The 23,735-nt window shown below is 48.9% G+C and overlaps 13 protein-coding genes across 13 annotated transcripts; 8 read left to right on the forward strand and 5 right to left on the reverse strand.

Moving 5' to 3' along the window:
* Positions 1–9: 9 nt before the first annotated feature.
* On the forward strand, positions 10–998 carry ASPWEDRAFT_105685 (uncharacterized protein; the record flags this gene model as incomplete). The annotated part of the gene is made up of 4 exons (XM_040827751.1): positions 10–69; positions 174–270; positions 335–769; positions 838–998. The coding sequence occupies 4 exons, from the start codon at positions 10–12 to the stop codon at positions 996–998; spliced, it is 753 nt and encodes a 250-aa protein (XP_040692795.1).
* A 396-nt stretch (positions 999–1,394) lies between these two features.
* On the reverse strand, positions 1,395–2,305 carry ASPWEDRAFT_104449 (VIT1/CCC1 transporter family protein; the record flags this gene model as incomplete). Its single annotated transcript, XM_040827644.1, has 2 exons — positions 1,395–1,914; positions 1,971–2,305. 2 exons carry the CDS (start codon positions 2,303–2,305, stop codon positions 1,395–1,397), a joined length of 855 nt encoding a protein of 284 aa, XP_040692796.1.
* Positions 2,306–3,114: 809 nt separating this feature from the next.
* Positions 3,115–4,797, forward strand: ASPWEDRAFT_106043 (uncharacterized protein; the record flags this gene model as incomplete). The annotated part of the gene is made up of 7 exons (XM_040827783.1): positions 3,115–3,210; positions 3,256–3,669; positions 3,721–3,897; positions 3,944–3,982; positions 4,023–4,243; positions 4,288–4,437; positions 4,485–4,797. 7 exons carry the CDS (start codon positions 3,115–3,117, stop codon positions 4,795–4,797), a joined length of 1,410 nt encoding a protein of 469 aa, XP_040692797.1.
* Positions 4,798–4,927: 130 nt separating this feature from the next.
* ASPWEDRAFT_36847 (uncharacterized protein) lies at positions 4,928–5,345 on the reverse strand. Its single transcript, XM_040834556.1, has one exon. It carries the CDS (start codon positions 5,333–5,335, stop codon positions 5,063–5,065), a length of 273 nt encoding a protein of 90 aa, XP_040692798.1. The 5' UTR covers positions 5,336–5,345; the 3' UTR covers positions 4,928–5,062.
* A 931-nt stretch (positions 5,346–6,276) lies between these two features.
* On the forward strand, positions 6,277–6,836 carry ASPWEDRAFT_36848 (uncharacterized protein; the record flags this gene model as incomplete). Its single annotated transcript, XM_040834557.1, has 4 exons — positions 6,277–6,562; positions 6,617–6,642; positions 6,693–6,751; positions 6,798–6,836. Coding segments are annotated over exons 1-4 (221 nt in total), but the record flags the coding sequence as incomplete, so codon positions are not given.
* A 62-nt stretch (positions 6,837–6,898) lies between these two features.
* On the reverse strand, positions 6,899–9,251 carry ASPWEDRAFT_36849 (carbohydrate-binding module family 48 protein). The gene is made up of 3 exons (XM_040834558.1): positions 9,035–9,251; positions 8,703–8,838; positions 6,899–8,482 (listed from the first exon to the last, which is right to left on the reverse strand). Exons 1-3 carry the CDS (start codon positions 9,055–9,057, stop codon positions 7,085–7,087), a joined length of 1,557 nt encoding a protein of 518 aa, XP_040692800.1. The 5' UTR covers positions 9,058–9,251; the 3' UTR covers positions 6,899–7,084.
* Positions 9,252–9,417: 166 nt separating this feature from the next.
* ASPWEDRAFT_356276 (uncharacterized protein) lies at positions 9,418–9,951 on the forward strand. The gene has a single exon (XM_040834267.1). The coding sequence runs from the start codon at positions 9,559–9,561 to the stop codon at positions 9,898–9,900; it is 342 nt and encodes a 113-aa protein (XP_040692801.1). The 5' UTR covers positions 9,418–9,558; the 3' UTR covers positions 9,901–9,951.
* Positions 9,855–10,545, reverse strand: ASPWEDRAFT_36851 (uncharacterized protein). The gene has a single exon (XM_040834559.1). The coding sequence runs from the start codon at positions 10,296–10,298 to the stop codon at positions 10,002–10,004; it is 297 nt and encodes a 98-aa protein (XP_040692802.1). The 5' UTR covers positions 10,299–10,545; the 3' UTR covers positions 9,855–10,001.
* A 428-nt stretch (positions 10,546–10,973) lies between these two features.
* On the forward strand, positions 10,974–12,218 carry ASPWEDRAFT_49182 (cyclic nucleotide-binding domain-containing protein; the record flags this gene model as incomplete). The annotated part of the gene is made up of 1 exon (XM_040837229.1): positions 10,974–12,218. The coding sequence occupies one exon, from the start codon at positions 10,974–10,976 to the stop codon at positions 12,216–12,218; it is 1,245 nt and encodes a 414-aa protein (XP_040692803.1).
* Positions 12,219–12,668: 450 nt separating this feature from the next.
* Positions 12,669–13,454, reverse strand: ASPWEDRAFT_168989 (uncharacterized protein; the record flags this gene model as incomplete). Its single annotated transcript, XM_040830377.1, has 2 exons — positions 12,669–12,955; positions 13,019–13,454. 2 exons carry the CDS (start codon positions 13,452–13,454, stop codon positions 12,669–12,671), a joined length of 723 nt encoding a protein of 240 aa, XP_040692804.1.
* Positions 13,455–14,192: 738 nt separating this feature from the next.
* On the forward strand, positions 14,193–17,663 carry ASPWEDRAFT_102994 (forkhead domain protein; the record flags this gene model as incomplete). Its single annotated transcript, XM_040827529.1, has 2 exons — positions 14,193–16,944; positions 17,068–17,663. The coding sequence occupies 2 exons, from the start codon at positions 14,193–14,195 to the stop codon at positions 17,661–17,663; spliced, it is 3,348 nt and encodes a 1,115-aa protein (XP_040692805.1).
* A 1,915-nt stretch (positions 17,664–19,578) lies between these two features.
* ASPWEDRAFT_356878 (uncharacterized protein) lies at positions 19,579–19,891 on the forward strand. Its single transcript, XM_040834283.1, has one exon. The coding sequence runs from the start codon at positions 19,621–19,623 to the stop codon at positions 19,858–19,860; it is 240 nt and encodes a 79-aa protein (XP_040692806.1). The 5' UTR covers positions 19,579–19,620; the 3' UTR covers positions 19,861–19,891.
* A 1,364-nt stretch (positions 19,892–21,255) lies between these two features.
* On the forward strand, positions 21,256–22,724 carry ASPWEDRAFT_36856 (putative cyclin-like protein (Clg1)). Its single transcript, XM_040834560.1, has 2 exons — positions 21,256–21,336; positions 21,391–22,724. The coding sequence occupies exons 1-2, from the start codon at positions 21,293–21,295 to the stop codon at positions 22,259–22,261; spliced, it is 915 nt and encodes a 304-aa protein (XP_040692807.1). The 5' UTR covers positions 21,256–21,292; the 3' UTR covers positions 22,262–22,724.
* The last annotated feature ends 1,011 nt before the right edge of the window (positions 22,725–23,735 follow it).

Consider the following 23,735-nt stretch of genomic DNA (forward strand, 5'->3'; position numbering starts at 1 on the left):
ACCAACAAGATGAAGTTTCTATGTCTTCATGGCGCCATTGGCAGCATCGAGGTAAGCTGGGTGGAAGCCGTCGAGGTCGAAGGACCCAGCTGATTATCACAGAACATCTCCATCCAGCTAGGTAGATTCTCAGTTTGAAATCCCGTCCCTGCGATTGACAGTATCTCACTGAGTTGAAACGTCCAGGACCGCTGCGAAAGGAAATGGAGACGGACAACGCGGCTTCTTTTCACTACATCAATGCTCCTTTGCCAGTGTCTCCTCCGCAAGGTACGTACAGACAGGCCAGTCTTTGATTGCGAGTGCAACGTTCTAACAGCCATGTCGCTCACAGAATTCGATAAGTACTTTGGAGTAGGCCCATACTACCGATGGATTGATGATGGAGGAGTGGCAGAGAACACGGTGATCAGTCGGGTTCGAAAATCCCCCATCGGCGAGACACCAGAAGACATGATGAGGGATCTGATGGGGGATAGCCCTGTATTCTGGCATAACCACCAGTCAGCCATGGATTATTTATACGACACCCTGGAGGAGAACCCAGACATTGAGGGTGTCATTGGCTACAGCGAAGGTGCCTCGGTGGCAGCCAGTCTGATTCTGGACGAGCAGAGGAGGCTGTGGGATACAGGACGACCACGACGGATCAAGTGCGCGGTATTCTTCACGGGGTGGCCACCTGTTTCTTCAGACGGGGATTTTATGTTGTCAGATGAGCGTGACATCCTCGTTGACGTCCCAAGTTTGCACGTGGTCGGTGCCTATGGTACGTTTCTTTCTTTCTTTCTTTCTTTCTTTCTTCTGGCTATTTGCTTACCCATACTCCTACTGCAGATCCCTTCCGGTACGGTGCCTTTGCTTTATACAATACATGCGACCCAAACAACGCGATCATGTTCGATACTGGGAAAGGGCATACACTTCCTCGCTCAGGGCCAGTGATTCAAGAGCTTGGGGAGGCTATGCGTACTTTAATTGGGCGGGCATACTCATAATATACTATACTAGTCAACTACCTAGCTGTAGCAATTGCATTGTCCTTTGGACATATAGTACCTTGAAAAATATACGAGCTCTTTCCCGTGCCAATAAGTTTATAGATAGCTAGCTATAGAAGAGAAAGAAGATGTTTATGTTAACAAGAGACAATGATCATAATAGAATATTTATTTATACCTATTGACGCGTGTTATGCGCAGAGCTTGTGAGGAGGTTTGAGGCAAATATGTACATGACATGCAAAATACCTAGCGGCTCTCCACATATATACCTGGACATATTGCATATGCTATCATTTAGCATTGTATAATTTCGCTAATTCTTTTAATAAAACCAAAACACCAACCATGAGACGCTAAATAACAGATCATACACAAATCATACGAATCATATTACTGTCCATCAGAAGCCAGCAGTTGAAACCCCTTGACCAAGCCCATAGCAGAGCCAGCCGCAATACCTCCTACCAGGACCATTTGCAATCCTCCAATCAGACCTCGTCGGATATTTCGGGAACCTTTCCAGCCACTAACAAAGCAGGTCTTGCCGTACCCAAACAGGAAGAGAGCGACGATCATCGTGGCAATCGACCAACGCAACGCCAGAAATGCGTCATTCGGTCCTACGAAGAAGTAAGGGAGCAATGGCACAAAGCCGCCGATAAAGTAACCCAGGGCGATTGTCAAAGCGCAGATCACGGCCCGCGAGTCGGATGGCTCTGGGAGGGTGTGGTGAAAGTTCATGAGGAATGAAGGGAGCATGGGGGAGGAGGAGAGGTGAGTTGTGAGTTGGGCGACGAGTTCCGAGGGGATTTCATATGGGGCGAAGATGTCGGAGATGGTTTCTGTGACTGAAGATGGGTTTTTGATGGTTTCGTTTTCGGTTTCTTTTAATGTAGCACGGTAGGATTGTCTGTACTGTCAGCTTAATCCTTTTAGCTATTTGGCAAAGCAATTTATAAAACTCACTCTTCACTTTTTGCGCCCAAATATCCTCCCAGTCCCATTGAAATGGCGCCCGCAATCAGCTCCGCCAACCCACCAAACACAACAACTTTGGTGTCACCCAGCGCGGAAAGACCGGCAGTCAGAGCAAAGGGCACTGTCATGCCATCTGAAAGACCGATGATGGCGTCCGACACTGTTCGTCCATCGATGATTTTGGACTCTTTCGGCTTGGCAGCCGAGCCGGAAGCTTCGCCGTCATTGAGAGGAGCATGGGCGTCCTTCTCCAGATCCGCAGGAAACTCCTCGGACACTGGAGAGTAGTTGGAGAGAAGGCCTTTGATAGAGGAGAACGACATAGTATCTATCTATCTTCTGATCGACTGGAATGGGTGAATAACAGAGAGACTGATTCTTGAGATGGAGGAGAAGCTGGGAATGCCCGTCTTAAAACGTGCGCCTGATTACTCACCCCCATGCCAGTCAGAGCACCGTGAATGGATGCAACGTGCCTCTGGTGCCTCTCTCTTCCCTCGTCCACCCAAGTCACACGGGCCTATCGAGGCATCACAACCTGCAACGTGCTTTCCTCTTCTGGCGGTCATCTGCAGGGTATCAGGCACGTGGGGCTCTGATTCGCAGAGATCCTGGCGGGGCTGGCCAGGCGGGGTTTAGTGGGGAAGCTTAAGGTGTCTAGTCCCGCGGTACGGCCTATCATATCCAGTGCTTTTCTAAACCCCGGTTGGCTGGACCGTCGATATGCTCACACTTTCATTAAAGCGAACTGAACAATCTGTGCTGGTGCCATCGGCTGTTCCCTTGCATCACGTTGTCTTAAATTTAGAGTCTTCGATTGCTTCTTTTCCATCATGCGCGTACCACGATCACGGCTGTCTCATTTTCTTTCCTCACACGACTTGGGTATTATCTTTGTCGGTTACTGACCGCCAGTGGAGATGCGAAGTCAAATCCGACGATGACTCGCCCCCGTGCAGCAGTTCTGCATCGATATTGCTCTATGATCCAGTATGGGTTGACGGCCTCCACAGATGATCTCCAGTCTCTATTGTGCGATGCGAGGAGATGTCTCTCCTGATGGCTAGATAAAAGCCGTCTTTCCCAGCAGGACTGGGGGAGACACACAAAGCTTGAGAGACACAGACAGAAGATGAAGTCGGCATTGATTCTTCCAGTTTTGGCCGTATTGGGCTCAGCTCTCCCTCATAGACGAAAGGAAGATACCTGGAGTCAACTCCGGTCAAATGTATGGGGCTTACCTCTTTCTCACAGCCAGTCACTGACAGAATAGATCAAACATGTCGTGTACCTGATGATGGAGAACCACTCCTTTGACAACATCGCCGGATACTGGGACTTTCATCCAGATATTGACAACCTCCGCAACATCAATTACTGCAACGAGTATACCAATCCCAACTGGACGGTCTGGGATGAGCCTCTCGAGATCTGTGCCTCTCCATTCGAGACTGAAGTGCCCCTGGCAGATCCAGACCACAACTTTGCTGGCGTGACATATCAAATCTACCGCAAATGGAACGCTACAAACGACGACGTTCCCAACATGGGTGGCTTCATTGAACGGCAGTCGGAAAAGTACAGTGCCACTCCTGGTGATTCGTCTTTTGTCATCAAAGCGTATGATGAGAAGAAGTCGTCTACGCTAGCTGAAATCGCAAAGAACTTTGTCTTTTGGGATTCTTATGTATGTCGCTGTTCATGAGTGGTAATGAAGTGAGAAGTACTAACAAGACAGTTTGCGGAACATCCTGGACCTACCAATCCCAATCGTCAATTTGCCACTTCGGGATCATCATGTGGGTATCTCGAAAACAAGGAGCAGTCCGCTGGGTTCTATAACAATGTGACTGGAACCGACTGTGCGACTTCAATTTTCGAGGCTCTCAGCAACAAGAACATTACCTGGAAGAACGTACGTTAAAAGACCATGCTGCCGGTAACCTGACTGACATGTATAGTACTATGAAACGGACATTGTTGACGGCTATATGTACAAGGTAGATCCATAATTCATGCATAAAGTATTTAGTAACTTAGCTAACTGAACAGTGGGTGCAAGATAATGCCATGGACAAGCTGGTCCACGCCAGTGACTTCTACCGTGATCTGGAAGAAGGAACATTGCCCACTTTCTCCTACATCAACCCCGAATGCTGCAGTATCGACTCGATGCATCTCACCAGTAACATGGCAGCCGGCGAGCAGATGATCAAGCATTTGTACGATGCAGTGCGGAAATCAAAATACTGGGATAATGTGTAAGGCACTCACTCCATATGCAATGGACCTGCTGACCAAATAGACTGATCGTGATCAACTTTGACGAACACGGTGGATTCGCAGACCATGTTTCTCCTCCAGCCAACGTCCCCAAACCGGATGATGGAATTACCTTTACTGGTGAATCAGAGGGACAAAAAATCACCTACGAATTTAGTCGTCTTGGAGTTCGGTAGGTACCATAACTCCCCAATAGAGCCATAGCTAACTAACTGCTAGCGTCCCCTCCTTCCTCATCTCCCCTTATGTCCCCGCAAACCACCTCATCCACAACCAAGGCACCATGTACGCCAACAACTCGGCCTACACACATACCTCGATCTTGCACTTTCTGCAAGAACTCTGGGGTCTAGAGGGTCTCAATAACCGGGTCCAATGGGCCAAGACATTCGAGCATGTCTTTGATAATACTCGACGTGACGACACGCCCGAGAAATTACAGACACCGACTTGGTACGGGGGGAGTGGACAGCCCGAGCCGGTACCTTTTTACCTGTTGAACCAGGACGAGGGTTATTATGCGGGATTGTAGAGCATTTAATCCCTGTTGTTGATGATAGAACATAGAACAATAGAAATGAATTGACGAATTGATGAGATATGTAATTTAATATCTGCTATGCACAACGCTGTCCAATCATGATCCTGGCATCGTAAGTGAGATATCCCATCTAGCTAGGTAGGTATAGATAGATAGACGATAGCTCAGTCGTGAGTTGAGTATTCGCATCGATTATTTCGAGTACCTAGTACCATTAGCAACGTCAAACAAACCCAAACAGAACAAAGGACCAAACTCACGTCTTCCTCCTCTCAACCTCCTGCTCATCCGAAGACCCAGTCATATTCCAAAGCCGACTCTTGTACGCTGGGAAAGAAGTGTGATTCCACATATTCACAAGGACACTATAACTCCCATTAGCCCAGTCCACAAAACCCAACACGCCACACCACCCGCGCATCCAGCCCAACGTAAGGGGGGAAAAGTAAACCAACCTCTGACTCCGATCCTTATAATCCTCATCCTTCAACTCCTTCACACCAACCGTCATCCCATCCTTGGTGAACATGAGGTGTTTGTTTTCCATCTTTTCGCGCGTGTTGCGGGACACGTCCTGCACGATCGAGTAGGCGATGTAGCCGACGAAGGCGAGGATGGCGACCACGACGAGGAGGATGATGAGGGGGATGATGTTGCTGAGGGCCATGTTATCGAGTATGTTCGAGTGTGGTACTGTTCGAGATGGGTGTTGTGAGTGAAGATCGTGGAGGTGTGGTGGAGGTGTTTGTTGATCTGGTGATCGGAGGGTTCAGGTCGTAAGTGTAGGGCTGAATTGCGATCTTGGCCGAGTACTGTCTCGTGGTCGAGGTGTGGTCGAGTTCAAATAAATAACTCAGTCTGAGTGAAACAAAAATAAATATATCAAGCAAGACAGAAAGAAAGGAGGGAAAAAGGGATGAATATGTAAGAATGACAATCAGTCAGTCAGTCAGAAAAATCTCCTCGTCCCGATCCCAGGTTCGGCAAGTTTAGTTAGTTTTCCTTTAGTGAATATCGCCAAGTCGCAACGGCGGGGATTCAGGCTTGGTGTGCAGATAAAATATTGTTGCCTGGTGATATGAGGTATTATTTATATTGAATAATAGGAGAGATGAGATGAGATTAGAAAGCAATTTGTAGTTACCTAGTTTAGTGTAGGTAGTGCTGGTATGGATGGAGGATGTGGCATGAAAAGAGGCTGTGCTGTGCTGCGATGGAGTATTTTTAGTTCTATTGGGCGGTTATTTTATGGCTGTGTTGGATAGTCTAGGCTTGTTTATCTGGTTTTATTAGATGAGGCTTGTAAGGCTGTCTTTTATTTTTATGTGGTGGTGGACTATAAGTGTAGTGGATTGATGCTATTCAGGGGTCTACTACAATATGCAGTGTGCATAATAATACTCATACTCAACACAACTAGAATACCTGACTATCAGAACTTCACAAATCATCTACATACATAGTATTATCCTGCTACAGTAACATCCATCTAATACTCAATAGTAAAGAATATCATAACCCGTCTCGTCTCCGCATGCGTCATGATGAAATCACTCTACATCCTCCACACTCTCCGCACTCTTCCTTAGTTCGATTTAATTCAATTCCATCGTCTTTACATCCATCTCCCCATCTCCTATCCTCTCTATCCTCACCATAATGTGCGACGTCCCCTTTTTCCCCATCTTCCCCATCTGCTTCCAATGCGGCACGGATCAGAATCCCTGTCGGTGTAAAGTCGTCGGTCCGACACTAGGTATGATTGATGGACTGCTACCTTGCTCGTGTGGATGGTTGCTGATGATGACAGGGTTTTGTGTGACTATCATTGCGGCTGTGTGTGGCCCGGCCTCCTTTTTGGATGATTATGCTAATGGGATATACAGGTGATTTGTTATCCTGCGTCGCTGTTTTGTGGTTGCTGTATGACCAAGACTGGGAAGGAGTATGTTCATGATTCCTTGTTTGAGTCGATGATGCTGATATTCTAGTGTCCTTGCGTATCCGGTCAAATTGAACGGCCAAGTTAGTAATGCGATACCTATATGACATACACTGTGGATATATGGATATACGGATAGGATATGGATATAATAATAGTGATAATGGACATGAATTAAGATTAATCATAAATTACGATCAATTGAACTGTACGAGTGGAATATCAACGCAGAATAACAATAAACAAAACATGCTGAACAAACACAAAAAGGTATCCAGAAAGTCATAACCATTATACTTCCATCATCATTCTATACCTCAGCTCTTCGTAACTCAATTATTTGAGCTTCTCCTTGAGCTTCTCAAAAAAGCCGCTCACCCGGTTCCTCTTCTTCTTGGGTGAGCTCTTGGTCTCGGCGGTACCTGCCGACGTCGTCGTCGTCGGCTCGGCGCGAGTGGTGCCACTTTGAGCAGTTCCATTTGTAGTGCCATTCTGTGTAGCCTTCTGAGCACTGCCGTTCTGAGCCTGAGCGGTAGGTGCAGTCTCAGCTCCAGTTGATGCGGCGCCTGGTCCACTGACTGACTGTGTCTTTACTTCCTTGGCGCCAGTAGTAACCGTTGGCTCCGGCGGGGGTGTTGATCGGGGTGACAATGGTCGCGAATCGGGGTTGAGAGGAGCAGGAGCAGTCTCCGCCGTGGCGGCCGTGGCAGTGGGTGCGGGTGTCCCGGCGGATTCTTCCAGTGGCACATTCTTCTGAAGTTCCTTTTCCACCTCCTTCTTCTCATCAACAACCGCCTGGTGGGCGGCAGCTTCGGGCGGCCGGTCGGCCTCGGTCAGAGAGTTCTTCACCCTCTGAGGGATTCCCTCAACAGGAGCTTCACTATTGGTCTGCCTCTTGGGCTCCAGTGGCACAGCACCTGCGAGCGCAGCCGTAGTCGAAGTCGGACCCGCCGACTGGATGGTGTTGGTTCCAAAATTCGACTCTCCCACCGGCAGACCAGACTCGGGGATGATGTTTCTGTTGGAGGTTGGGGGTAGACCGAAAGTGCCCTGGTTGGTGTTGCTCTGTCCTACAAAAGGAGCACTGGCATCTTTGTGGTACCCGTCCAAATCAACCGTTGATTCAACAGTATTGGCATTGAAAGAGCTGGGTTCCGGTACTTTCTCACCCGGTTTCAGATGAATCGGATTGCCAATACCGCTCGAGGCAGGAATAGGATTGACAGAGAACTGCTCGGGTTCTTTTGGTGGCACTTCCGGAGCGCTAGCATCTTTGTGATACCCATCCAAATCCACAGTCGAGCCAACGGTGTTAGTGTTGAAAGAGCTGGACTCTGGCACCTTTTCGCCCGGTTTCAGATGGATTGGGTTGCCAACGCCACTCGAAGCGGGAATTGGGCTGACAGAAAACTCTTCAGGTTCTTTCGATGGTGTCTCCGGAAAGGTACCGGGCAAATCCCCCTCTTTTTCCAGAGGAACCTGTCCTGCGAGGGCTGCGGTTGTTGACTGAGGAGCGGCGGACGAGATGGTTGCCGCTTGGCTTCTTTCGGATTCTTTGGGAACACCAGCTGCAAGTGCAGCGGTAGTCGAGTCTGGTGTCACGCCAGCCATCACCGGAGCGCCGTTAAGTTCGTTATAGATTTGATCGGGGTTGAGGACGTTGTTAATGTTATTGCTTCCGTCGTCTTCTTCTGCAATGTTGCTATCGGTAGTCCAGATTCCGTCGACGACAAACTGATAGATGGCAAGTCAGTAAATGCGGCGATGAGAGGGGTTCTTGTATCTGCCCTGAACAGCAGATTGACAGGATGGAGAGGCGGGTAAGATGACGTCAGTGGGTGTAGTGGGCGAGAGTTCGTCATTTCCAAGCGCCCTTGCGCTCAGGCAGAAGGATAGAGGGCGATGATGAAGGTTTGATACGCTCAGAAGAAGCGCAAGAAGCAGGAATACGTACTTTGTAGTGTAACTTTTGGTCCGAGGGGGGTAGAGTGACCTCTTTCTCAAAGACATCGCCCTTCTTGTGCAGTTTCACCGTCTTACCCCAGTCGTCAAAAGTCCCAGTGACAAACACCTCGTTGGCTTCGTAAGGCCTGCCATGCGAGAAGCCGTTCAGTCAGCGATCAAATCAACCCGAGCAAGCGTCGAGAGTCGCCCGTCCGAGGGTTTTGGCGGGCGAGTAGAGTCATGAGAGGCGATGGATTGGGATGATGGAATTGGCCGATTCGACCTCCAGGAACCACCATCATTGGAACGATCATCATAAGACTGGCCTGATATAGCACTTACCATCGGAACGTGTAGCTACCCATAATGAGGGAGATGTAGTACGGATTGAAACAAACAGAGGTGCAGAGATTGCAGAGATTGCAGATTTGGAATGTCGAACGTCTTTAGATAAACCGATGAAAAAGAGAGGCTGGGAATGCCAACGTTGGGCTGCTGAATTGTTGGAGCTTCGAGTCCAGCGCAGAGAAAGCGGGGTGGCGGTAACACAGACCCTCGGTCGCAGTCTAGAATATGAATATCAGGATAGAAGGTAACCGTGACAATTACTGCAGTTATTCAGAATACGTAGGTAGCTATCTACGATTTATTATATCTTTTCTATATCTACTCTAGTTACATCTATGCAGATGTGATGTGTCTGCTGTCCAACTGCCCTGCAGATACCCACAAAGTGAAGCAGCTGAAACAGCAACAACTGTCGTTATATCTGCTGGCGACTGGGCCAGAATTGCACTCTCTGACGTATCAGACAGAATCGTGACTTCATCACTTATGATAGTTGGTTGTTAGGTTATCCACACTTGATGGTCGACTGTGGTTCACGATGGAGTAACTGTAGATGCAAACGGTATGACCTCAACAGTGACAGCAACTTAATCGCCACCATGATCATCATGATCCTCGTAATCATTGGCAGTCATGATGCCATCTCTGGTGCATCCAGTCTTCTCAGGATGGTTATTATTCAGTGGCGTTGGGCAATTCCGAAATCATCCACTGCTGATGTTCTAGAAAACCCCTGGAATTCTGCCATCGAAGCTTCCACCCCAGCTTTTCTCTTCATCTCGTCTAGCAGAACATGTTCAAACTCAGTGGAAATTAAAAATGTCCATCTAAATAATAAATCCAAGGAATCACAGAAATGAATTTAATATATTATTGATCCCGGCTTGGAACTATTGAAGTAGTCTGTCAGTCTAGCAACAAACCAGTGACGTCGATCCTGCTGGAGAGGGGTAGATGAGCTTCAAATCCTCCCTTTTGGATGCCCTCCCAGCTGTCCAGCAAGAGTAATATCCCAGCCGGTTTCTGCATTAGTGGTCGATGTGTTTGATTTATCCCATCTTCCATCGTTTATCACGATTATAAGCTCAGGCCAAAAGAAGCTCAGCTGCTTTCCTTTCCGTCTTCCTCCCCGCCTTTCCCTCCTCTTCTTCTTCTCTTCCCTTCCTCTTCCTTTCTTCCCCTCTTCTTTCTTCTTCCTGTCTGTCCTCTTTCTTCTTTCTTCTCTTTCATCTCTTCTCTTTCTCCTCTTCTCATTCATCCTATTATTTTAGTCTCTAATATATCTCACCTGTCCTCCTTCCCGACCTTCCCTCCCCACACGACCACACACAGCTTGGGTCTGTTGCCCCTCCAAAGCTTGGTCCCAGCCAGATTTCGGCTTCCCTTTCCATCCTACGCAAGCTATTTCCATCGACTTTCTCCTCCCGTTGGCTTTTTTCTAAGACACGGGATACTGAAACAGTCGACTTGTTCCCGTCTTGAAAGAAAGAAATAAAAAAAAAAAATTTAATTCACACAAAAAAACTTGGTCAAAAAGACAAGACAGAAACGTACGACATCTCTGGAACACTGCGTCCTTTCAACTCTCCAATTAGACTTCACTTCCCGATACCCACTCTGGCGGAGACCCCCAAGCCTGTCGCCCTCCTCTTTCTTGCTACCTTTCCCCCCTCCTTCACGCTGATCTTGCGGGTTCCAAAATCATCCTGCTTTTTCTTCACAAATGTCCCTTTATTTATCTCCTTCCCTACCCCCCTCAGAAATCTTCCCTCCCAGTCGCCGGTCTCTGTTCTGCTCAACATCTGACTTCCTCTGCCAGTCTTCGACCCCACCTCTTTCTTCCCAGCGGCTTCCGTCGCAACTTCTCGACCCTACACCTTCTTCGCTCCAGTGCGGCCGGAGTGGTGGCCTCTCCGGCCCTACAGCTGATACAATGGCGGACAGCTCCTCTTTCCCGGGTACCAACCCTTTTCTTAAGCTCGGCACCAAAAGCAGCACCTCTTCCTTTCAAAAGATCTCCGAGGACGACGAGTACGAGGTGACGTCACCAACCGATTTGACCTTTAAATCTGCCAATGCTGGTGCAGCTCCAGCTTCAGCAGGCAATGTTCTCTTTGGAGGCAGTAGTTTCGGTGGGGGAAGTGGGGGAGTGCAGTTCGGTAGGAGCCCGTTTGATACTGGATCGGGTGACGGGAATGAGGACGAGCACAACTATAATGAACCCCCCGAGGCCTCCCGTCCTATCGGAGGCGTGAACCAAGGCTTCCCCAACAACTACGCGCTGGGTCGTCGTACATCCGTCTCTGCAGAGTCTCTGAATCCCACGTCGGCCGGCTCCGATAGCTGGACACCTCCTTTCCACCAAAAGACAGAAGAGCAGCTGGCTCGGTTGAAGACGGCCGTCAGCAGCAACTTCCTCTTCTCCCATCTGGATGACGACCAATTCAAGACGGTTCTCGACGCCCTTGTCGAGAAGCCCATCCCCGCCAAGGGTATTAAAGTGATTACACAGGGCGACGCAGGTGACTACTTTTACATTGTGGAAGAGGGCCACTTTGATATCCACATCCATCCTTCGGGTTCAGTACAGCCAGGACCTGATGGAATGGGCAACAAGGTCGCCTCTACCGGACCCGGGGGTTCTTTTGGAGAGCTGGCTCTCATGTACAATGCTCCTCGAGCGGCAACGGTCGTGTCAACTGACCCCAAGAGCACTCTCTGGGCCTTGGATCGCATCACATTCCGACGCATTCTCATGGACTCGGCATTCCAGCGACGTCGCATGTACGAGGCGTTTTTGGAAGAAGTCCCGTTGCTGTCATCCCTCAAACCGTACGAGCGTGCAAAGATTGCCGACGCCCTGGATACGATCAAGCACCCAGCAGGAGCCAAAATCATTACCGAGGGTGACCCGGGTGATGCCTTCTATCTGCTGGAGTCGGGTGAGGCAGAGGCGTTTAAAGAGGACGTGGAAGGACCTGTCAAATTCTACAAGCGCGGTGACTACTTTGGAGAACTTGCTCTGTTGGACGACAAGCCACGAGCTGCTAGCATCATCACTAAGACCGATGTCAAAGTCGCAAGGCTGGGCCGTGATGGATTTAAGCGGTTACTAGGACCAGTGGAGGATATCATGAGACGAGCCGAATACGAAGCCCGGCCATCATCATCTTCGTAAGATGTCTAACTTGGTTGGATATTGATGGATAGTGCTCAGGATATCGGAACATACAGATTGAGATTGATTGGGAATTTCAAGTTTCTTCAAAGAGTTTCAGGTTTCTCTTGTCATCATAGCAGCTGTCGTTCCCGAGTATCCATGCCCGGGGGAATGTTGTTTGTTTTTTCATTAATGTTTGCTTTTTCTTGATCCCAATATTGTCGTGGTGCATTCATCAAGGGCTTGGGCTTCTTTCCCCACGCCGGCAACCACTCACTACATTCAATCACTTCATTTCCTCTTCCAACCGTTTTCACGTGTCATGTCTTTGGCTACATGAGGCCATTGTACACCCCATGCTGTCGTATTGTATTTCTTATCCTGTCCAATACAGCACTACCACATAGCTCTAATACAGTAGATGTTGCATCTGGAAATGTAGTTTCATCAGGAGACAGGTCAGATAGACTACCGTTTAACCACCAAGTCACTCCTCAGCACCCATTTCTCTCCCTCGGTCACTTCCATTCCTTCATGCATCAAACACCTCTCTCCATGCCGATGCAGTAGGGCCATGCCTATCTCTGGGGCTACAGAGATGGGCTCTGGATTCCGGTTCTCCCGGGTAGGATCTTGATAGAAGACGGTTTCTCCGCCGCCGCAGGTAGTGAGATAGATGAGAAGAGTCCAAGTCGTCCTTGCTGGCATGGGGTTTGACTGAGGCGGTTTAAAAGTCAAAGCATTGGAATCATCATCTATCGTCAATAAGCATACACCTAATACAGTTTGATATTTGAAAGAAATTAGATAGAACATACAATGCTTCGCAAAAAACTGCCCCTTCGAATACCGATACACCCTAATATTCGAATTCAACCCAACTGGCTCCCCGCCCCAAACATCTCCCTCCTCGCCCTGCGTAACCAACTCCCTCAACGCCGTCGACGACCACAACATCTCCGCAAAGGTGGCATCCTCGATCTGAAACCGATCATTGACGCGCACAGCGTCGCCCTTTTTCGGCTTCCCGGGCGTGGTGATCAGCGGGAGAGACGCGAGGAAGGAAACGTAGTTCTTGCACAGGGTGGCGGTGAGGAAGTTGCGGATGGTGTAGATTTGGTCCGGGAGGGTGGGATCCAGGTAGAGGGAGGAGGGGGGGATGAGGGGACGGAGGAGGGGCCAGTTTGGTTTGGATTGATGGGATTGAGATGGCTGGGAGGAGGTTTTGGATTGATCTTTTTTGGATTTGGGCATTTTGTTTTCTGTTTCTTATTCTCTTATTCTCTTGTTCTTGACTTGTACAGGTCTGAGACCCCTCTTGTTCGTATCGTCTAGTCCGTTCTCATGTAGGTAATACCTAGTCAATGGAACTTTTCCTGGATGTAGATCAATCAGTCCAGTAGGCGTAGGGAGAGGGGTTCTCCACCTATCGGTCAGAGTGTCAGCTATGAATCATTATTGTGCAAAGGAGGTATGCAGGTAGGTACTTTTGTACATACTATCAAAATCTATTATCCTGTAAATAATTGATAATCAATTGCAGAAAATAAGCACGGTACTTTGGTTCCTCTTAATGGCATCCAGATTGAGGTATGCATACTCGGTATTACATTGGATAGTCAGGATTTGCAGTGGATCGGAAAGTGGCCCTTTTTTGGAAGCCAGTCAGATCTACGGAGTAGCGGGGCAGAAGAGTTTTCTTAGTCGGGATTCTTCACTTGAGGGGGATTAAAGCAGAATAGATATAATAAATATAATATATATCAGACTATTAGCATCTACATTCTACTACTTTGTAGCTGGACTGCTGGAGGATTTCTTTGTCCTCGTACTGTACGTACGAGGCTGTACGATACCGGATTATCTCCTCCGACAGGTACTGAAAATCCTCCATTCATCTTTTTTTGCCTCTCCTCCCATGGCTGCTCTTCACCGCCCTGCTTCTCTCCCTCCAACCCTGCCCGTCTTTCTCCTCCCCAGCAGCTGCCTGTCATGTCGTCGTCGCAGACCATGACAGCGCCAGCGGTGGGCCATCGACCTCCTCCTAATGCCGGCCCTGATAGTACTATGTCCCTTTACGATCATGGCGGTCCTCACTCCGACCACAGCCCTGCCTCCCCGCGCAGCGACTCCTCCGCAATCCGCGCCCTGCACGATTCTGCCTCCGATCACCCCGACCTCTCTCCTCCCCCCAACGGCCTGCCCACCACCCTCGACATGATCGGGATCAAAACCGAGCCGGAGGATATGGATGTTGAGTCGGGGGCTGCTGGTTCCGCGGGGGATGAGCGCCAGAACGACCTGAGACGGCATTCCGCCAGCGCGCTTCTCGCTCAACTTCTCGGGAACCACCAGTCTTCTTCTTCTTCCGCCCCCGTCGACCAGCACCATCTTTCCGCGGACCAGTCCCAGGGACAACAACAACAACAACCACAACATCAACATCAACCAAACGACTTTGACCTCGACAAGAAGAACTTTGAATCGAATGATCAATCGTTGAGCAATGATCCTACTCCTGCGGGAATTGATGTCTCTGCAGCGTTGCCCATGGCTCATGATCAGATCGCAATATCAGACGAATTGCCGGGCGGTCTTTTACACGATGAGCACAGGCCCGCGGGTGAAGATCATGAATTGTCCTTCCCAAACCCCGATCCCGATGGACATGGTTTACCTCATGCGTCAGATCTGGCTAACAGTCTATCCGATCCCCTGATGTTGTCCAAAGATCACCCCGACCTCTTCGCCTCTTTCGATATTGACTCGTCGAAAAACCCCTTTGAAGCGTTACAGCATAATGAGATGCTTACTGCGGCCTATCTTTCCCAGAGCGCGGATCTCTCCGCCCTGGGATACTCCGGGGGTTTGCAGGATGCAGGATCGATCTCTGGATCCGAACCTCGTATTCAAGCGTTTGCGAAATTGGAATTCGACGATGGACATTTCTACTGCAATACTTATTCTTTTATCCTCGGGCGAGATGTACGAGCGGCGAGAGCGGCCCATCAACGGGAATACCAGGCGAGACAGGCGATGAGAACTTCTCGACCAAAGAGTTCCAGTGGTGGCAACGCATCGCATACGCCAATTCGTGTGAAGCATGAGGGGAGCGGCATTCTTGGAAGTGTTGTCAGTGATCGCGGTGGTATTATGGGCTTTGATCCTGACGTGCCTCATCTCCCCTTAAGTCGAAGGTCGTCGAATTCGTCTTTTGCCGAACCGGCCCAACTGCATGCTACTCCAGCCCAGCTGCAGTCGACTACCGACTACAATGCTCTTGCGATGCAGTCTCTGAATGAAGGTGGTAATGATGCGAAACCTGTTGATGCGTTGGCCTTGCTCCCTTCCCCTGACTCCTGTCCAACTATCCCGATCCACCCTCCTGCCACTGTTGACGGTATTGCCGCTGGGCATCGGGGAATCTCTCGTAAACACGTCAAGATTGCATACAACTTTGACAAGAACCTTTTTGAGATGGAAGTGATGGGAAGAAATGGTGCATTTATCGGCGCCGATTGGCTGTCACCGAGCCAGATCAGACCTCTACACAGTGGCGATTATATTCAGATCGGAGGAGTGCGCATACGATTTTTGCTCCCCGATGTTCCGATTGGAGAAACAGGTGCTGAGAGAGCCGAAGAAACTTATGCGGAAGATGATGAAAATGCCCCGGCTTCGGTTGGTCTCGAGAATGATGAGGAAAGCGAGAAACGTGGAAGCGATGTGGACAGCAAAGATACAAAGGTTGCCAAGCTGGTACTGAAGACCAAGGACCCCGACCTTGCCAAACCAATGCCTTCTATTGAAGGGTCTGGTGACAGTTCTCAACAACCGGCACGTCGCCGGGGCCCAGGGCGGCCTCCCAAGGATGGTATCATGTCCAAACGGGAGCGCGCAGAGCTGGCCAGAGAACAGAAGCTGGCTGCCAAACGGGAAGCAAATGGAGGTGTCACTCCTCCTCCCCCTTCCCAGCAGCCGCAGCAACAGCAGCAGCAGCCACAGCAACCAAACAACCGACCGAAGGCTGGAAAGACACCCAAGGAATCTGGTGGTGCCGAATCTCCCGGGTCCAAGCCGGAGAAGCGCAAGTATACCAAGAGGAAGAAGCCCGATGGCACGCCCATGGACACTCCTTTGCCTACGACCGAAGGCGCCCAGTTCCCTATGGAACAGCGTCCGGAAGAGTATATCAAGGTACCTCCTGTAAAGAAGCGCAAGCCATCGCGTTCGCCATCGCCCAACTATCCTCCCGAGTCAGCGTACACGCCGGAGGATCTTGCAAAGCCTCCCTACAACTATGCTGTTCTTATCTTCGACGCTCTTACGGAAGCAGGAACGCCAATGACGCTCAAGCAGATCTATCGCGCCTTGAAGCTGAAGTACCCCTATTTCCGCTTCAAGTGTGAGACGGAGGGGTGGACGTCCAGTGTCCGGCACAATCTGAATGGCAACAGCCATCTCTTCATGCACGCTGAGCGAGATGGTAAAGGATGGTCGTGGCAGCTCCGGCCAGGAGCATCTGTCGAAAAGGAGAAGAAGAGACGACCATCGCCTCCTCCGCCCTCATCGCAGACTCCAGCACCGCCTCCTCCGCAACAATACATGCCTCCATTGAACCAGACCTACGCAAGTCCGCCGACTGGTCAAACGAATATGGCCAGCCAGCACTTCCAGTTTCCTTCTATGCCAACAAATCCTTACTCTGCTCCACCACCCACACAAGCACCTGCCCCGACACCTGGTCCGGTGCCGGCTCCGTCTCCAGCTCCAGCTCCTGTTCCTCAACATCACAGCCCTTATCCTCCCCCCTCTCAGGTTCCGGCTCCATCTCCTGCTCCCCCTCCTGCTCCTGCCCCTGCCCCAGCTCCTGCACCTCCACCCGTTGCAGCTCCGGCTCCAGCTCCAGCTCCAGCTCCGGCACCATCACCTTTTCCGATACCCAGTCCAATCCGAAACAATCTCCCTGCCGCTTTCGCTCAGACTACACCATCTACCTACACCTCCCCTTATGCATCCGATCCACCGCCGCAGCTGGCTCAATTCCAGCACCCGCATGCCATGCCGCCACCGCAGCAGCACCAATCACCTTACCCTCCGCAACATCCCCCGCCGCTGCCAACGCTCAACCCACACCCTCCCAGCCTCCCACCAAATCCTGGGCCTCCGATGCCGCAGCCGCCAAATCCAAATCCAGCGCCGGTTGAGCCAAGTCCCGCGCCCATGCACCAGCCCGAGTCGTCCTCGTTCAATGATCGGGCGAACAAGGCTATTGATGACTTTGAGGCCGTTCTCATGGAGGACTATGAGGATAAGAACTACATCCGCGAGGTGCTCAAGAGCGCACGTGCCCGGGTGCTGGGAGAGAGCACGGAAAGCTCATTCCCTGGGGGCGAGCCCAAAGACGAGGCGGTCATTGTGGATGCGCTTAGCAGCCTGATTGGGAGCTTAAAGGACGAATAGAGCTAGCGGTAGATTGGGGCAGTCATCTGCTCGATCATTTGACAACTGATTGAACGAATTACGAATTGGGAATTTCTGTTTTTTTCTTCGTTTTGAACAGACAAGGGAGCAAACTCCTCCCGGATGGTGTTGAAGGGTATGTGCGATCGGAATTCTCATTTGATGACGAATCGGACATACGAGTATGATTTATCCATCATTCTTCTTCTTCTTCTTCTTCTTCTTCTTCTTCTTCTTTTTTACGGTTTCTTTTTTATCTCATTGATGATATCCACTGTGTTCGGGCCGATGGCCATTTTTCGATTTCTTCTTCTTTTTTCAATTTTTCTTTCTTTCAAAAATTTTTATTCAGTTTTTGCGTTGATCGACTTGTGAGGGTAGGTGAGTACAGTGGTACATCTACCCAGGGTCAAGATCACAAAGTTTCAGGAGGGGAAAAAAGCTACTTAGTTATCCGGTACATAGACAAAAAATGGGATTATCAGTATCAGATTATATGAAACTATTTGTTAGAGACGGCGAGTCGAAAGGGAAAGAAATTTTCCTGACTTTGATACCCCTCACTGAGCATCCGGATAATTCCTAGATCAAACTAAACCAACGCAGACTGCCTAGAATAGAGTCTATCCAAACGGACAGCCACAGGCAAAATACATACAGTACCAGTTACGGAGTAAAAAAGAAAAGAAAAGAAAAGAAAAGCAAAAAAGAAAGAACCGACAGTACCCGCTGACCCGATCGTCCCTGAGTCACTGCCACTTACTCGTCCTGTCACCGTCCTACCACCCAAGGCAGAACGAGCACGAGGTAACCCCCCTCACCATTGGCTGCGTTTGTAAGCTGAGGCAACCAACGAGCTGCAGTAGCCATTGGTGTGATAGAAATTGCCATCCCATTGATGGGAAAAGAATGGATCATGGATGGATGGAATTATTAACGAGGCGAGGCGAGGTTGAAGCGGGGTTTATGTATGTCGGGCAGAAATATGTAGACGTCCTCTTTCTCCCCTCCCCACTAACACACCACTGGCACCAGTGAATATATACTTCCTACTGTAGGATGGGGATTTGGTTGAAGGATTTACCCTATAACCTGTTTTTGTTTTCGGGGTGAACTGTATGGTGACTGAATTGGTAGAGATTATAGGGTAGAATGGGGGAAAGGGAAGCAGGATGTATATGCAATAAGGACCCGACTACCTAGCATATATGACATGCAGTATTATTGCATATTGGCCATACAGACTGATTTAATACGTAGACAGTCTGTATGATGCTATCTGTTTATCTTGTACTCTGTACTAAGTATCCGTATCAGCTGAAAAGAAGGTGAAGGTAAAGGTGAAGAGAAAGGAGGTGACCAGCCCCCGATCATATTGTATATCGCAGCTGCAGCATGACGCCAATCCCAAGGCCAGATGCAGGATGGCGACTGAGTCAGATGATTTTTCTTTTTCTTTTTCTTTTCTTTTCATGTTTTCTGTACCCCGTTCCTACAGGATCTGCCGGTGGAATACCAGTCAGCTGCATGGTTGATACCAGGCAGTAGAGGAATACGTAGATGGATGCCTGTTAATAATTATAGTAAAGTTGACATATTTAGACGGTGGTATGTGTGGTTGCTAGGGAACTGTGGCTGTATGATGCTGGAGTACATAATGCGTCTTATTCTGTACTATGTAGATTCTTTCTCAGTCCTTTACAGACATACTCTATCCATGGATACTCCATGATACTCTATGGAATTCTATCTTTAATTCCAACAGTTTCTACTTGACTAACTGCTCGTCTCCAATTGATATAATTAGTCAGACACGTTGTTAGTGCACGTCCCACTGTTCGGGGCTACAACTAGCAGGTCCACTCTCTTCAGCTGATATTAGATAATTATTCATATTTTATATTTTATTAGGTATTATTTTGTTCTGTATTTCTGTATTAATATTATTTTTTTTATTATGATAATAATAATTCTGGAACAAATGACGTTTCTGTCACAGTTAAATCATCCAGTGGCGGTAACAAAAGCCAGACTGTGTGACCCATTTTGGGCCCTTTTGGGGCTGCCGTTCGAGCCCCTAACCGGCTCTAGGGTAAAATACGGTATGCCTCTTGTATCTGTGTATCGTGTCTTCCCGCCTCAACCTTTTCGACATTTCCGTTTGGCTGGAGTGGCTGTTTTTTTACCTCCTGACTAGTAAATTTCCTTTTTTTTTTTTTTTTTTTTTTTTTCCTTTACACTGTACAGGCTTGGGATCATCAGCGGTCACTCCCACTCTCTAACACACACTGGCTTCTCTCGCCGCTGTTCCCTTTACCCTTCGCTCTCTCTCTCTCTTCTTCTCTCCCCTCCCTCTCTTTCTTCCCTCCCCATCCTCTTTTTCCCTCTCCACTTTCAACCTCCATCTTCACCATCTATCCTCCCCTCCTCCCTTGTTCATTTTTCTCTCCGTTAATCCTCTATTTTCCTTTTGCTTCCCAACGAGCTTTTCACTAAGTGTCGTTGCTTAAACGTGGAACGGGGTCTTTTTTACGCGAGAAGAAAAAAATACCCTTCTCGATACTTCCCCCAAATCTCTCTCCCCCCCCAAAAAATCTACCCTGTCCACGCAAGCCTCTTAGCCTTTTTCTGTCTTCCTTTTTCAATTGTCTATCACCTGTTTAGCACTGGTTAAGCAAAAGAACGTGCAGCTTGCTTCAATCTATTCCTGTACCCTTTTTTTCTGTGCTGTTCCCGATCGACAATCCGTCTCCGAGGAAAAAAAGACTAGGAATAACAGACGCGACTCCGAAGAGAAAAAAAAAAAAAAAAACCAAGGCACCGGCTTCGGAACTTCCACCTGCTGCGACCGCTCTTTACGTCCGTTCCTTAACGTCGTTAGACTTTCGATTCCTTTGTTGTCGAATTGATATCTCCATGTCATTCAACTAGAGACTTCTCCTGCGCATATTAAAGAGCCGCGGCTCGTTGAGCTACCGCTCTCCCCCCAGGATCAGGGCGTCGCGGACGTGTAGACGGTTGGTTATTCCCTTTTCTTTTTCTTCTGACGTTGCTTCTTTTTTCTTTGGTCCATTGGGTGGTGAGCCCTCTTGATCAGTTGCTTACTGCTATCGTCGCTATAGCCTTCGAACCGTCTACCTCCCCGTCCTGTACTGGTTTTTTGCTCGATCCGAGTCATGCCGTCTTTCTTCGCCCCAGGCCTGCAAGGCCTTCCTCCTACTCCCCCTCACATGTTGAGTGGTAACAGGATGGACTCCGAACAGCCCTTCTACGTTGTCGGCCAATCTGCCTTTCCTCCCCGCTACTCCCAAAATGGTTGTGAATTCATTGAGCAGTACTCCCAGTCCGCCTGCTATGGCAAGCCCGCTCCCATGAACATGCACCCTATGCGCACCGGCAGGGATTTCGCCCCGGCTCACCATGCCTTGAGACACCATGCGTCCCAGCCCATGTTCGGTCCCATCGCTGCCGCCAACGTACTGCCTCCCCTCCGGAACAACGTCCAGCTTCCCCCGATGGACAGTGCTATTCCACCGCAGTACCGCCACCATGACATGATGGCTCAGCACGAACAACCGCGCAAGGAGGAGAAGGCCACCGGAGGCGTTGCTGCCCATTTGGACTATGAGATGGATCAGATGTCCGACTTCGTGGCGGAGATGGCCCAGGGAATGTATGCTTTGTACAACACCAAGATCAACCTAGCAGATATTGACTTCGCGCGAAGCGTGTACCCAGGATCGTCTGTCCCACCCCAATTCCGGAAATACGTCTTTCAGATCCTGTCCTCGACCCGCCTGCCAAGCTCCACGATCCTCTTGGGTCTCTACTACTTGGCCAGTCGGATGCGTATGCTCTCTTCCGCCAAGGTGTACTCTTCGGGTAGTGGCCAGGTTTACCGCATGCTCACCGTTGGACTCCTTTTGGGTTCCAAGTTTTTGGATGACAACACCTTCCAGAACAAGTCGTGGGCTGAAGTGAGCAACATCCCCGTCGCCGAGTTGAACTCCATGGAGCTTGAATGGCTGTTTGCCTTTGAGTGGAAGATCCACGACCGTATCTACGAGGATCAGGATGGATTTGCGTCGTGGCTCAGCCACTGGGAAACCTGGCGGACCAAGGCTACCGCGCGGGCTCACGGAACCCGCCACAGCCTGGCTCCGATCGACACCAAGATTACCCGAGGCCATGGTCTCTCCAAGCCTCTGATGTCCCCCGAGGGTCCCATCCCGCCGCAGTACCAGCGGAGCACGCATTTTGAGAACTCGTGGCTAAACCCTGCAGCATCCGAGTACTCGCCTCCGTCCGCTCCTCACAGCGGTCCTACCACTCCCGATTACTACTCAGTCGGGCCCTGGGCATACGCGAACCCTTCGCCGTATTCCCGTGCTTGGATCCCGCCTCAGCAGTACCTCCCACAGTCGGCGCCTCGGTCGCAGCCACCATCCTACCACCACACCCCGGCATATGCACTGCCATTCGCCCAGAGTGTGTGGACAGGTCATGGCTCATCCTGTGGCTGCCTATACTGCGCCAAGCATATGGAGCACTACATGTGTGCCAATCCGTTTGGCGGCATGCAACCTATTGTCGCTTAATTGGTACGGCTTGCAGGCAAAGGGCTGCTGACTGCAGCGTAAAAAGTTTCTTTTGACCGTCCATTCTTCTTTTTCTTCTTAGATTTCTCTCGATATTTCGGTGATTTCATCTCCTTTTCTTTACTGTTCGATGATACCGTACTCTCTTTTATTTCGACTTTTCTTCTGCGACGATTACGCATCTTTTTCTCATTTCGCCATCTCCGATTTCGAATTCCCCGCATTTGTTGCGACAGCCGAAAAGTTTCCATGTTCAGTTCTTTTCGCTCTTGTCGGAAAAGCAAAAACACAGAAAAAAACTTTTTTTTTTCCCCAAGCAACGACAAAACCTGTCACATCTGCGATGCAGCATGCATTAACGATATGGCGCAGTTTTTCTCGGCTCGATATGACTCCGTTGCTCATCATGGAAGGTTTTCGTTGATCGTGCCACATACCACATTACTCCCTTTGGATCCTGCCGATCTTTGGAGTGAGCAGTCACGACGATCATGATTTACTACAATTTCGTCTTTTTTTTTTCTATTCTTTTTCTTTTTCTTCTTTTTTTTTTTTTGCAGTCGATTTCCAGTTTCCCTCTTGTTCTGTTTCTGGTTTTGGGCTTGTCTGGTAAATGTTACCTATAGATTGTTTTCCCTTGAATTCTCTGTCAAGTTGGTACATTATTTCCCCCATTTACATTGAGTACCCATGGCGTTAATAATTTTCTTTCACTTCTTTCAACCCCTTTTTTTTGCATTTTCTTTCTTCTTTCCCACTTCATTTTGTTCAGGCTGGTGGATTTGATGTCTGTTTGATGGGCATTCTTCTTTTTTCTTTTCACTTTCTGATCGATCGCATCATGAGGTTCCTATCTCTGTTCATGTGTTGGAGTCAACTGGCTTTTACATATGTGACTGGGTGAGGAATGCCTCTTGCTTGTAATCTACACTTTTGCTTTCAACTTTTTTTCTCTTTTTTTTTTTCTTCTGCCACGACTATTATTCATCAATTCCCATGTCAAATGTCGTTGGCAAACTTTTTTTTTTTATTTTCGACACAGAAAAAAAAGCGAATATCCCCTCTTATCGTGCCCGTTTTTTGTTTGGTCACTTCTTCTTTTGTCCTCTTCGTTGTACGTTAGATTTAACTACCTTTTCAGATATCTTCCTGGGAGTGATCCTCTCAGTTGGAAGTGCGGGAAAAAAGACAAAAGACCAAAAAAAGAATGAAATTCTTCAAAGCATGGGGTAATCCATCTGCTTTTATTCCGCTGTCAATTATCCATTTCTACTGTATATTTAATTCTTAATCAAATGAATTCATTAGGCTATCTTGATGTTTAGAAGCCATTAACCAATAGAAATAGAATATTCCTGCTGACTAGACACTAGTCCATAATAGGCATAGTCTATCATTCTATATCTATTCTTTTCTTCTTTTCCTCAGATCTCAACCATTCTAATAATAAATTGAACGTCAATTCAAGATGCTA

Source organism: Aspergillus wentii (assembly GCF_001890725.1).
Source record: "Aspergillus wentii DTO 134E9 unplaced genomic scaffold ASPWEscaffold_2, whole genome shotgun sequence".
Lineage (NCBI taxonomy): Eukaryota > Fungi > Ascomycota > Eurotiomycetes > Eurotiales > Aspergillaceae > Aspergillus > Aspergillus wentii.